The 12,763-nt window shown below is 34.0% G+C and overlaps 1 protein-coding gene and 1 pseudogene across 2 annotated transcripts; both read left to right on the forward strand.

Annotated features, from left to right (window-relative positions):
* Positions 1-2,342: 2,342 nt before the first annotated feature.
* On the forward strand, positions 2,343-4,066 carry LOC112038531 (cyclin-L1-1-like; annotated as a pseudogene).
* A 2,650-nt stretch (positions 4,067-6,716) lies between these two features.
* LOC112011874 (protein TPR1-like) lies at positions 6,717-12,757 on the forward strand. 2 transcript variants are annotated; one of them, XM_065764790.1, is made up of 9 exons: positions 6,717-6,826; positions 7,851-7,921; positions 8,298-8,444; positions 8,536-8,622; positions 9,124-9,276; positions 9,468-9,578; positions 9,694-9,873; positions 9,956-10,086; positions 11,324-12,757. In XM_065764790.1, the coding sequence occupies exons 5-9, from the start codon at positions 9,247-9,249 to the stop codon at positions 11,364-11,366; spliced, it is 495 nt and encodes a 164-aa protein (XP_065620862.1). In that variant the 5' UTR covers positions 6,717-6,826; positions 7,851-7,921; positions 8,298-8,444; positions 8,536-8,622; positions 9,124-9,246; the 3' UTR covers positions 11,367-12,757. The 2 variants fall into 2 exon arrangements, 1 of the variants encoding a protein (XP_065620862.1); XR_010625487.1 differs by lacking the exons at positions 6,717-6,826; positions 11,324-12,757 and adding an exon at positions 7,317-7,407 and having other exon boundaries at positions 9,956-10,254.
* Positions 12,758-12,763: the final 6 nt, after the last annotated feature.

The raw sequence follows: 12,763 nt of genomic DNA on the forward strand, positions 1-12,763 counted from the left end.
AATTTTTTTTTTTTTTTTTTTTTTTTTTTTTTTTTTTTTTTTTTTTTTTTTTTTTTTTGTGTCTGTGACTATTCTTATGTATTCCTTTGTCAAAATTGAAAAGATCACTTTGTTTGTTTGATGGGGCAGAAGGGTTTTTCTTTTTCCCACGGTCATGGGTTCTTGCACAGGTATTTCTTAATTCAGAATTTGGACTTTGATTTTCATGAACGAAAGTCTTCTAGATATTTTGAGCAACTGTTAGATTAATAATTGAATTTGAGGGTCATCAAATAGCCCATGGCCCACGGGCTGACCCAAAAACCCGACAGCCCATTGGGCTAATGGGCGGCCCAGCCCGTTGTTATTGAGGCCCACGGGTAGGCCACTAGCCCAGTGGGTTAGGCCGTGGGCTAGTTTTTATGCCCATGGGCACCCGGTGGGCTAGCCCAGTAGCCCAGCCCGTTGGCCCAACCCATTGCCCAGTCCAATAACTTAGAATTTTTAACAAAAATATATAGAAAGTGTACGAAGGATTGATCTTGAGATATTGTAATAGAATTTTTTAAGAAAACTTTCCCAACCACTAAGATACTTAAAGTAATTGTGCTAAACTTAGTTTACTAAATATATATTTTTCTAGTAGTCTAGCAAATTTGAATTAACCATTTGATTTTTTTTATTAAAGATAAAAATAAAAAACTATTTGAAGCCTTATTTAAAAAAATTAAATAGATTTGACGATAAAAAAAATTGTAATTAAGTATTAAATTCTTTGATTCTTTCCTTTTAAAAAAACTAGATTGATTATTTCCTTCTTAAAAATTGATTATTTATTTCTAAAAATAATAAAATAATATGCTAATACAATCTCATGGGTAGCCCATTAGGCCCAACTTAGTAACCTAGCCCATTAAAAACAAAATGGGCATTGCCCATGGGCAGGGTCATGGGCTGGGGTTTTCTCTTTTGGCCCAGCCCGACCCGACCCGTTAACTAGTTAATAGCCCATTATGCCCAGCCCATTGTGCCCTTGGGCCAAGCAAAAATGGGCCGGGCCAGCCCGACCCGGCCCATTGACGACCCTTTTGATAACATAGATTTTTATTTTTTAAAATTGAAACAATTGCATGTTATCCCCAAGCTATATTCAAATGTTAAAATGAGATTGAATCAAATTAATTTTTTGTAAACAAAATTCTCAAGAATAAACCAAACTCAGTAAATAATATTTCTAAGGATCTTGTCAAAATCCTAATTTGTCTATGTAATCGTGATGATTCTGCTAAACAAAACTATAATCCTTGCACAAAAATATGCATTTTTGTTTTGGGTAAAATATCATTTTCGTCTCTAAACTATCACAAAAGTTCGTTTTTCATCCCTAAATTTTCAAAAGTTCGTTTTTCGTCCCTGAACTATCACAAAAGTTCGTTTTTCGTCCCTAAACTTTCAAAAGTTCTATTTTCGTCCCTAAACTTTTCCAAACGTATTGATTTTCGTCCCTCCGTCTGATGGAGTGCTGACGTGGCTTTGACAGTGTGCTGATGTGAGAGGGACGAAAATCAATACATTTGGAAAAGTTTAGGGACGAAAATAGAACTTTTGAAAGTTTAGGGACGAAAATAGAACTTTTGAAAGTTTAGGGACGAAAAACGAATTTTTGTGATAGTTCAGGGACGAAAAACGAACTTTTGAAAGTTTAGGGACGAAAAACGAACTTTTGTGATAGTTTAGGGACGAAAATGATATTTTACCCTATTTTTTATTTATCTTCACCGGATACTAGGGGGCCTATAAACTAGTTACTAATTAAAAATTTCCTTGTATTTACAAGGAAAATATATATGTATTTACACCTACAATAGCTAAATACATGAACAAAAAAAAAAAAAAAATTGTACCCCTAACCAAAAATATCCTACCCTCCTTATACTATCACTTTTTTTTGTCACAATGAACAAAGGGATATCATCAAAATCTGGAAGTGGAAACTTATCACAAAATCAACATTGATTTAACTTCATAGATTTTTTTTAATATACTAATAAATTTAGTTATTTTATTTTATTTTTGTAGTGGGCTAGAAAATACTCTCGTGTATCATTTATTTCAGTTTTTAGTTTTTAATAATATTGGGCCTTCGAGTTGGACCCAACTATCAGCAGCGGATCAATCACTTGGATCAACCACTTAAAAAGTTAAAACGAGAAAAGGCCCATAAGCTTAACATAATGAAAATACGAGTGATCCAAGTCCAAAATTTTTTTGAATTTTAAAAAAATGTTACCGTTGAGAAATTAGGCTATATTAAAAATCCCGTTGAGCACAAAGCCTCTGTTTTTGCTCTGGAAAACAGAGAGAGAGAGAGAGAGAGAGAGAGAGAGAGAGAGAGAGAGGTATCAACAATGGAGGCGTTCGAGAAACTAAGAGAAAGCCTCTATTAATCAATTTAATGTTTAATTCTAATTCCAATTCTGGGGTTTCGGTTTATTTTAGTATAGAATTCTTCTTGGTTTCTTGTGATTGCTATTCACTTCCATCACAACAAATGATATACACGGCGATTGACAATTTCTACTTAACCGATGAGCATCTAAAGAACTCATCTTCTAGGAAAGATAGTATTGATGAAGATACTGAAACTACCTTACGAATCTATGGCTGTGATCTCATCCAAGAAAGTGGCATCTTGCTTAAACTGTACCCTCTTTTTTATTTTTTATTTCTTTATATGTTGGGTTTATGAAATTGTTTACTTTTCTTAATTTTTTTGGTTCAGTATGTTACCTTAATCTTTGTACTTATAGACCTGAAGCTGTGGCGACGGGGCAGGTTCTATTCCATCGTTTCTATTGCAAGAAATCGTTTGACCGCTTCAATGTTAAGGTTAATTGTTGTCTCTTATCATTTTCTTTTTACATTGAGAATAAATGTAGGAAAGTAAAGTGTTCTTTGAAATGCATCCATGATGTTCTAATTGTTAGAATTATGGTTAAATTTACCATTTCCTAATAGTTGAAATTTTTGGGACAATTAGGGATTTATCAGGGTATCAATGCAAGTGGTCATGAGTTCGAACCCTACCTTCACTCCTAATTTCTTTAAAATTGTTAAAAATCACATGTGTTGGGCCTCACTTCTTAAGGGGGAGTTTGAGATTATACATGGAGTGTTAGAATTATTGTTAGACGATTAAATACACTGTTTTCTATTAGTTATGCCTTTGGGATAACTGATAATTTACCACTAGTTTTGTATCCGTAATTCACCACTACCAAGTCCAACAGTTGCCTTGAGCTTCACTGAATCAAGGTCCTTGTTTTCCAGAATGTATTTTTATTCTTACATTTTCTTAGCAAAAAATGAATAATAGTTGTGTTACTAACTTGAAACAGCATAAAACTTCTATGCCCATGTAACTCATCCCTTAATTTTCTGGGATATGATAATTTTTTGTAGAAATTTGCTGCAAGCTGCTTGTGGCTTGCATCAAAGCTGGAGAAAAGCCCAAGGAAAGCAAGACAAGTCCTTATTGTTTTCCACAGAATAGAGTGTAGGATGGAGAACTTACCGATAGAGCATTTGGAGATTGGTTCACAGGTTAAGCACCCACCTTCTTTTCCATGGAATTACCCGTTTATCATTTTCTTCTTTGGCACAAGAATTTAATTTTTCTTCTTTTTTTCTTTTTGGCAACCACCGAGTATAATGGCTTTATCTGAATAGGCGGTTAATTTTAGCACTTCAGGTGTCTCTGCACTTATATAGTCCTATATTTTTCTAACAGAAATACCATGATCTCAAGACTGACTTGAACAGAACAGAAAGACATATATTGAAAGAGATGGGATTTGTTTGTCATGTTGAACATCCTCATAAATTCATATGAATCATATCTAACTACCTTGCTGTTCTCGAAACACCTCCAGAACTGAGGCAGGAAGCTTGGAATCTAGCAAATGATAGGTACTTTTTGCAAATTAACTACTCATGGGCAAAAGTTATGCACTTTCTTTTCTTATTATTTGGTTATACATTTAACAAGGGAACTTTGCATCTAAAATTTGTATCCTTCAGTTAAGTCTTACTTATAAAAAAAGTGTCATTTAGTTTACATATCTATCAAAAAAAAAGAAGAAAAAAGAAGACAGTATTCATAGATGTCTTTTGTATCATATAGAATCTACATTGTATGATATTATATTTTTGTAGGAAGTGTTCATAATTCGACTAGTATGTTTGAGTGTACACTAAATACTCTTTGGACAATGTATAGTGCTTTTATTTTTGGTAGGCTACATAAATCCTTCTTCTCCAATCAGCCCTCTCTTTAATGCCTTTAGCTCCTTCAATCTATAAATTGCCTTTTTCTTTTTTTCTTTTTTCTTTTTTTTTTATTTATTTTTATTTTTTATTTTTATGTTGCACTGGCCATGCATATAATTCGATGCAGAAGACATCTTGAGAGTTATTTGTTTAGTTGGTAGTCACACTGTAGTATGTAAGACACAATTGCATTCTTCTATGCTTCAGAATAACGGCTCTAACTCCAAAGCACCCTTTTTTTTTTTTTTTTTTTTTTTTATCCTATATTTTTCTAACAGAAATATCATAACCTCAAGACTGACATATATTGAAAGAGATGGGATTTGTTTGTCATGTTGAACATCCTCATAAATTCATATCTAACTAACTTGCTGTTCTCGAAACACCTCCAGAACTAAGGCAGGAAGCTTGGAATCTAGCAAATGATAGGTACTTTTTGCAAATTAACTAACTCATGGGCAAAAGTTATGCACTTTCTTTTCTTATTATTTGGTTATACATTTAACAAGGGAACTTTGCATCTAAAATTTGTATCCTTCAGTTAAGTCTTACTTATAAAAAAAGTCTCATTTAGTTTACATATCTATCAAAAAAAAAAAAAAGACTATTCATAGATGTCTTTAGTATCATATAGAATCTACATTGTATAATATTAGATTTTTGTAGGAAGTGTTCATAATTCGACTAGTATGTTTGAGTGTACACTAAATACTCTTTGGACAATGTATAGTGCTTTTATTTTTGGTAGGCTACATAAATCCTTCTTCTCCAATCAGCCCTCTCTTTAATGCCTTTAGCTCCTTCAATCTATAAATTGCCTTTTTCTTCTTTTTTTTTTATGTTGCACTGGCCATGCATATAATCAGCCCTCTCTTGACAGTTATTTGTTTAGTTGGTAGTCACACTGTAGTATGTAAGACACAATTGCATTCTTCTCAGCTTCAGAATAACGGCTCTAACTCCAAAGCACCCAAATTTTTTTTTTTGGTGGTGATTTATGTCTACTGATTATTGTGGTGTGCTTCTGTTTGTAATGCCTTGTCTCATTTCAATAAAATTATTCACACTTAAATAATTAATCATTCTTATATATGTGCTTCTGTTTGTAATGCCTGTAAATATGTGAAACTATGGTAGCTGTGTTTGAGTAAATTATTTTACCTGGTTTCATGCTCAATTTTTTCTTCAACCTTTTTTTCCCCTTTAAACAGTCAACTGACATTTGAAGATACATTTTATAGCTGTGTTTAGTACTAGGTATTGTCTTTTCCAGTTGCAACAATATCTATCTATTTTCAATTTTGAAATTGGGAAAACAAAACTTTTTCTCAGACATTAGAAAGAGAAGCATTTGCCTACCTGAAGAGCTCGTAAGTTTGATTATTATGTGAATGTCAGAAGAAAGTTTTGCCTAGTAAGAAAAAAGAATAAACTATTGACTGTCAGAATCCATTATTAGTCAGAATGATTAAGCTTTGCTGTGACATGGCATTCAGAGATGTGCAGGAATGTCTAAGCTAAAACTGAGTTCTATATCCCTATTTTAACAGGAAAGTTTCTTTAGAATTCATCAAGTGGAGATTCTGTGGAAGACTGCTAGAAATGTTAATTCAATAGCAGCCCCTGGTGGTTGATGCTTAATCACTTTTAAGCTGGCAAGTTGTTTCTTTAAGATAATAACTCACTTTTAAGTTCTATACCCAGACCCCACTTTTCTGTTAACCGTCAGACAACATGATTTGGTCTCTCCCTTCTCTCTCTCTCTCTCTCTCTCTCTCTCTCTCTTCCATAAAGATAAGTTTAACTTTATCTTCAATCCTTGTAATTTGCAACCTGCCATACGAGATGAAGGGCTGTATAAGCCTGACATGGTAAGATGGGAAACAGAGTTTATATATGCTGATTTGTTGATAATATGATATCAATGGACAAATTGATTTTGGGAAAAGTGGTTGACTTAGATAAGGGCATTAAAGAAAAAATTATAGAAAGGTGCCGAATTAAGGAAAGGGGAGCAATTAGAAGAATATCATCAACAAATTAACATATATAAACTCAGCTTTATATATATTCACTTTTTTATATAATTATAGTGGATGGCAGTATTGTTTTTATTGGTCAGTAAGATTTCTACCTATGACCTGTCCTGTCCCTAAATCCTAAACCCTAAACCCTGAACCAGGGGCCTTAAAAATGGTTAGTAGTATTGTGGTTTAGTGTCTTAAGTGGTCTTAAAATCTAAGGCATGAGTTGATGATACTGTGCTTGAAAGCTGGTCAGAATATGTGTTGTCTTTCATAAAATGATATTGTAATGTAATAATATGATATGGCTGGTAATACCCAAGTTTCCCAATATATCACATTTTGTTTATGTTTCATTGAGGTGTTTTGGATATTCATTTCTTTTTCATCTTCATTCAGGCATAGGGAATGAGGCAAGATGTAATTCCTTACAAAGATACGCTTTCTGCATTGACAAGGATAGCACATGAGGAAGGCATTCGAGGATTGTACATGTAAGTTCTTCCTTAGTTTGATGTGTATTATGTGAGTTTGCAAATAAACTACTTGTATTATAAAATAAAAATGAAAATTTGTCAAAATGATATTCTGCTCAAAGCGATTACTAAAACATGCTTTCCACATCATGTAATTCAACAAAGAAAATATTCATGCTGTGTTCTTTTTGTCATGATATTTTGTTGGTTTGAAACAGTGGCATTGTTTGGTTTGTTCCTTCATTGGCCAGGATAAGTAATGTTGCCATTCAATTTCCTACATATGAAAAGATCAAGTCTTATATGGCTAGAAGGGGAGGTACATAAAGTTTAATGAGGGCCCCTAGCCACCTTAATAAATATGGGACTAAGGCTTGGTTGTTGTTGCCGATGACATATATCGTGGTGTTGGTTCTTAATGGTTGCAATGACCGATGATGGTGGAGGTGATGTAGTTGCTGCTTATGTGGTCACTTCCTAGCATAATTTTTCATAGTGGTGGCAGTCTCATCAGATTCATGGAGTAGGTGGTGGAGATGTCATTGTGGTAGTTGATGAAACTGGCAGTGTCAAGCATCAACAAAAAATACTTGTTTTGAGTGAGAGAAAATTTTTCCTCTTTCTGTTGTGAGAAAGTCCTTTACCATTCATGCTATAATATCCTTCCAAAAATTTAATGCTTTGAAATGCTATCTAAAGATTTAAAAGGCTAGCTTAGTTAATATTAAACCCAGTAATCACAATTTACAATAGCAAGTAAGCAAACCCAAAAATTTTATTGAATTTTGAAATTATGTAAACATAATAAGCAAGTTCCAAGTCCTTTAGAAACAAAATTAGAGTGGCTGAGATGAACCTTTTGCTATTAATGAAAATTCCAGTATTATTGATTAAAGCCATTTATTACTGATAATAGTCTCAAACTGATTCAGAGAAGAAGATAAAACACTGACCTTGTTGCAAATAAGTATTGACTATTGGTCTTGAATCCTTTTTATCATTTTTCATATGTCATATTATGTTCTGCCATTGACATTTTCAGGAAAAGGAGGCTGGACGAGATAAGATTTCAGCAATACAGCCGAACCTTCATTCAATCATGGATCCTACAAGGTAAGTGACATTTTTTACTATAATAACATAATGTCATGCACTTCAGTGATTGAATATGATGACACATAGGATTATGTGTCAATATCTTGTGGATTTTTTAATAATGTATGTCAATATCTGTGACATTTGTATTTAGGCAATTTCTTTGTTTATGGACCTTAGTGGTGGAAAAAACAAATAGCAAATATTATGGTGGGAAAGTGGTTAAAGTGATACCCTAACAAGTTGCTAGCTAATTAACTGTAACTATGCATGTTTATCTTCAAATTAAAACAAGGCCATGCAGGGCATTAGGCCTGTTAGTAGTCTTGTGGACTGTCTTCAACTATCAGTAATATGCCTGTTGGATTGACAACTGCACCAAATAAACTGTCAGGGTCTTCCTCGCTTGAGATTCAACAAGGAAGGGAATCTTCTCGCTGTTACAACAGCAGACAACGGATTCAAGATACTTGCAAATGCTGCTGGTCTCAGATCTTCTTTTGATGAATTGAGATCACCCATTGAATCGGCTGCAGCCAAGGTTTAAATAATTTCTTTTAGTTTTGCTTGCATGCTTTTAAAAATATTAAATAAAGACCTATTGGGATCTCCTTTTTGTGTCTATTCATTAGGTAGCTGGCTCTCCTGCCATCACAAATGACAATCCAGTCAATTGCAAAGTGGAAAGGAGCTCTCCTGTCAGGCCTTCTCCAATTATTGTATGCAGCTTGATCTTTCTAACTTGGAATGTGTGAAATTTTTGTTGAAGTTTATATTTTGGCTGTAGCAGAAATTATGCATGTTGGTTAGCTTGCATTCAACATATCATAAAGAGGCACATGCACTATTTAAATCCTCTGATTTCCCTAGTTCTGGGTTTAAACTAAAACATGTCAAGGAAATAAATAAAGCAGTCAACTTCCCATCATGTATTAGTTTCTTGACACAGTTCCCTTTTATGGGCCTGCCTTTTTAAACTTTTACTTTTCGTGTGTGTGGTATGAAACATGCCTAGTGACTGGTTCAAGGATGTGGCACTAGCTGTTTCAATGTTTTCCCCTGCTTAAGATATTACCTCTTCTTCTTGGGAAAACCATTTTCTATTATTTTTCTTTCCACACCCTTCCCCCCAAACTTTCTTTGTAAATGAGCCACTGCATTTTGGCAAATACATTCTGGCATAGTGTTGATTTTATTTTTTAACTTTTATATCTTTGAAGAATGGAGTTGATCCAAATGGTAGAAGCATGGAAAAGCCAAGAACCATGGAGGATGTAACTGATAGAACCAAACCTTGGCAGTTGTCTGAAATTGTTAATGCTGTCCAGTTCTGATTAATTACCATGCCTGAAGACACAGATTCTTCCAGCAAGGTTTGTGAAGTATCTTGTATTTAATACCTAATTTTCAATAAGTATTATAAATTTTACTAAAAGTTCAAAAGAATTAATACACAGGTTGGTTATTATGTGACCTCTCAACTCTCTGCAAGTTTACTATATTTCACTTTTTATTATAAAGTTTATATACTTGATGATGCATTTTGTCCTATGTTTATACTTAGGTTGTTCGACTTCTATATGCAAATTCTGGCATTGGGGTTTTGGCACTTGGGTCAGATGGTGTTCAGAAGCTGTGGAAATGGGCACGGACCGAACAAAATCCAAATGGAAAGGTACTTGCTAGCTTAAAGCATGTTTACTTAGCTTTTTTTCCTCTATAACTTGTGTATGTCTGCTTGAGATTTTTCTTTCTTGGGGGAGATTTCTGAAGTCTGTGTGTGTTTAAAGGCCACTGCCAATATTGTTCCTCAATACTGGCAACCAAACAGTGGTCTTCTTATGGCTAATGATGTCTCAGGTGTTATCCTTGAAGAATCAGTACCATGTATAGCACTATCAAAAAATGACTCATATGTGATGTCAGCCTGTGGTGGAAAGGTTTCATTATTTAATATGATGACATTCAAGGCAAGTCATTCCATACATGTCTTGCAAACTTCATCAGAATTGGGATTATTAATGGATTGCCATCAATTGCTCTAATTTGTAGGTAATTACAACATTTATGCCAGCACCCCCTGCTTCTACCTTCCTAGCATTTCATCCTGAAGACAATAACATACATCATAGCTATTGGAATGGAGGATTCAACTATACACATATAATGTTAGAGTTGATAAGGTAATTACTTACTACATAGGTTATAATCACACTACCCCCACCCCCACCCCCACCCCCCAAAAAAAAGTGATTTCTTTTGCTCTCTTAATATAAGCGAATGCTGTTTTTCCACGAATCTTAATATCCTGGTTTCGTCGGGGGCTGATGCTCAAGTAAGTGGCATATGTGGTTCTTTTGCTATTTAATATTATTACAATACAATAATAATTGTCAAAAAATTGTAAAGAAGTAACATCCTTTTGGTAAGATAAGGATGTTACTTCTTTAAAATCTACTTAAAATTAGTAGGAATTTTTTAAGGTGTAGAATGTCCTCAGCATGTTATTAAACAGTCTTTTGTGGGATCTATGTATGACTGAATTACTATTATATGTGGTATAGCTTCCTCATCTTGTTTTAGACCTTTTGAATTTCAGGTTGTCATTCTTTAGGAGTGTTTTGTATATTGGAACTCTCTTTTCTTTTGAATAAAGATTCTTTTACTTATGTTAGGAAAAAAATCATCATAGACTTTTTACATGAATTGATATTTTATTATAAATCTTAGAGCTTGACTTTCAGTGCTTGTTGGGTCTTAGAATGTAACACTAAAAATATATATATATATATATAATGTCAAAATATTTCTATAATATGAACTTCTATTATGTTTTCTTTAACTTTGATTCTGTTAAAAATTGAGTGGGATAAGGCTTAGATGTTAAGCCAATGAGCTCTAGTTCAGTTGGCACCTTCTCCCTTATAAGTGCTTGGTGAAATGCTAAGACTAGATTTTAAATAGGATTGATCCTTACATTATGTTTCTGCAAGGCATGTTGAAAGCAGAGGAGCCCTGCACTGACAAATTGATATGGAATTTTGAGCTAATTTAGGCTAAAAGTAACTTGTTTTCTTCTCTTGTGAATTTCAAGTTACAAAAGGTTAAACAAACACAAAATCATGAGTGTTCTTTGGAAATTCCAAAGCTACAAGCTGATAGATAACGGTTTTAATGGGAAAACTATAAATTCTTGAATTTGAATTGCAGTGAGGACAGAGTTATATAGATGATCAGTTTCAACTGCAAGTGTGTTTCCTTGAATTTGTTTATTACACAACTAGTGGTATTGAGCTCTTTTATCGCATTCAATTTGTTTATTAGAACTAATGGTTGTGTTTGTAGTGGACTGATTTAGATATGACATCTAGCTGTTAGATATGCATAGCTGACAATTTGTCTTCCCTTTCTGATTGACAGCCTTGTTCAATGGGATTTGCTACTGGTGGAAAAACATTCTTAATGTGTCGTGGGTTTTTCTTTTTGCCGTGGTCATGGAATCTTGTATAGGTGAATTTGGGTAGACAAATGAGTTTGGGACCATTAGACAAGTTAAGCCTTGAAATTAGACCAGCAGACATCATTGACTTGACTTTTCTTGAACATCAGAGTGAATAACAAGTCTAAATTTACTTGGATTTTAACAATTGCAATTTAAAGTGGTTAAGGTTTCGGAGGGTATTTATGTCATTTTTTAGGTTTAATGGGTGTTTTGGTCTTTTTAGTGGTTTTTTGGTATTTTAGAGTTGAGGTGATTTATAAAAATGATACTTGGCCATAATTGGTTCTAATTGGATACCTAGTTAAAACCCTAAAAATATTAATGTTAATTAAGTTAATATCCATTTGACTCAATTAATAATTGTGTAGGTATGAGTTTTATTTAAGCAGGTGAAGAGTTTGGGACCCCTAGACAAGTTAAGCCTTGAAATTAGATCAGCAGACCATCATTGACTTGACTTTTCTTCAACATCCGAGTGAATAACAAGTCTAAATTTACTTGGATTTTAACAAATGCAATTTAAGTGGTCAAGCTCACTATCATTGACTTGACTTTTCTTCAACATTAGAGTGAATAATAAGTCTAATTTTACTTGGATTTTAACAATTGCAATTTAAGTGGTCAAGCTCTGAGATTCCATGTTTCTGGTAAGTCCACAATTACTTGCCATTATTCATTGTAATAAACACAAACTGTAGAAGTCTGGTGTGATAGCCCTCTGATACTCCAAACTCCAAAGAGCCTTCTATGTCTCCCTTCACACTCATGATGCTAATTAAAAGGCGATCTATTCTCCTGATCTTGGCTTTTCTATTAGTTCAGCCATGCATGCTTCACTTGTCCCACTCTTCCAACAACTTTACAGATCAATCAGCTCTCATTGCCTTCAAATCTGAAATCAGTTTTCATCCAAATGATACTATCTTCTCTGCTGGTAACTGGTCCACAACAACAAACTTCTGTGAGTGGTTTGGGGTCTCTTGCAGCCGACGCAGACAAAGAGTCACAGCCTTGAACCTTTCCTATATGGATCTACACGGCACCATTTCCCCTCATATTGGCAACCTCTCCTTCCTAGTCTCACTTGATCTTTTAAACAACAGCTTCTCTGGTTTTCTGCCACATGAGATTGGTAATCTACACCGCTTGAGGAAACTTCAGTTGTCATACAACCTATTGGAAGGTAGTATTCCTCCAACTCTACATAATTGCCAGAAGCTTGTAGTTTTATATCTTGATGGAAACAACTTAAATGGTAGCATACCTAAAGATTTAGGCATGTTACCAAGGGTTCGCGAAATAGACCTTAGTTCAAACAAACTTATGGGTACAATTCCATCGTCCCTTGGCAATATGTC

The sequence above is a fragment of the Quercus suber genome, unplaced genomic scaffold (assembly GCF_002906115.3).
Source record: "Quercus suber isolate HL8 unplaced genomic scaffold, Cork oak 2.0 scaffold_22, whole genome shotgun sequence".
Lineage (NCBI taxonomy): Eukaryota > Viridiplantae > Streptophyta > Magnoliopsida > Fagales > Fagaceae > Quercus > Quercus suber.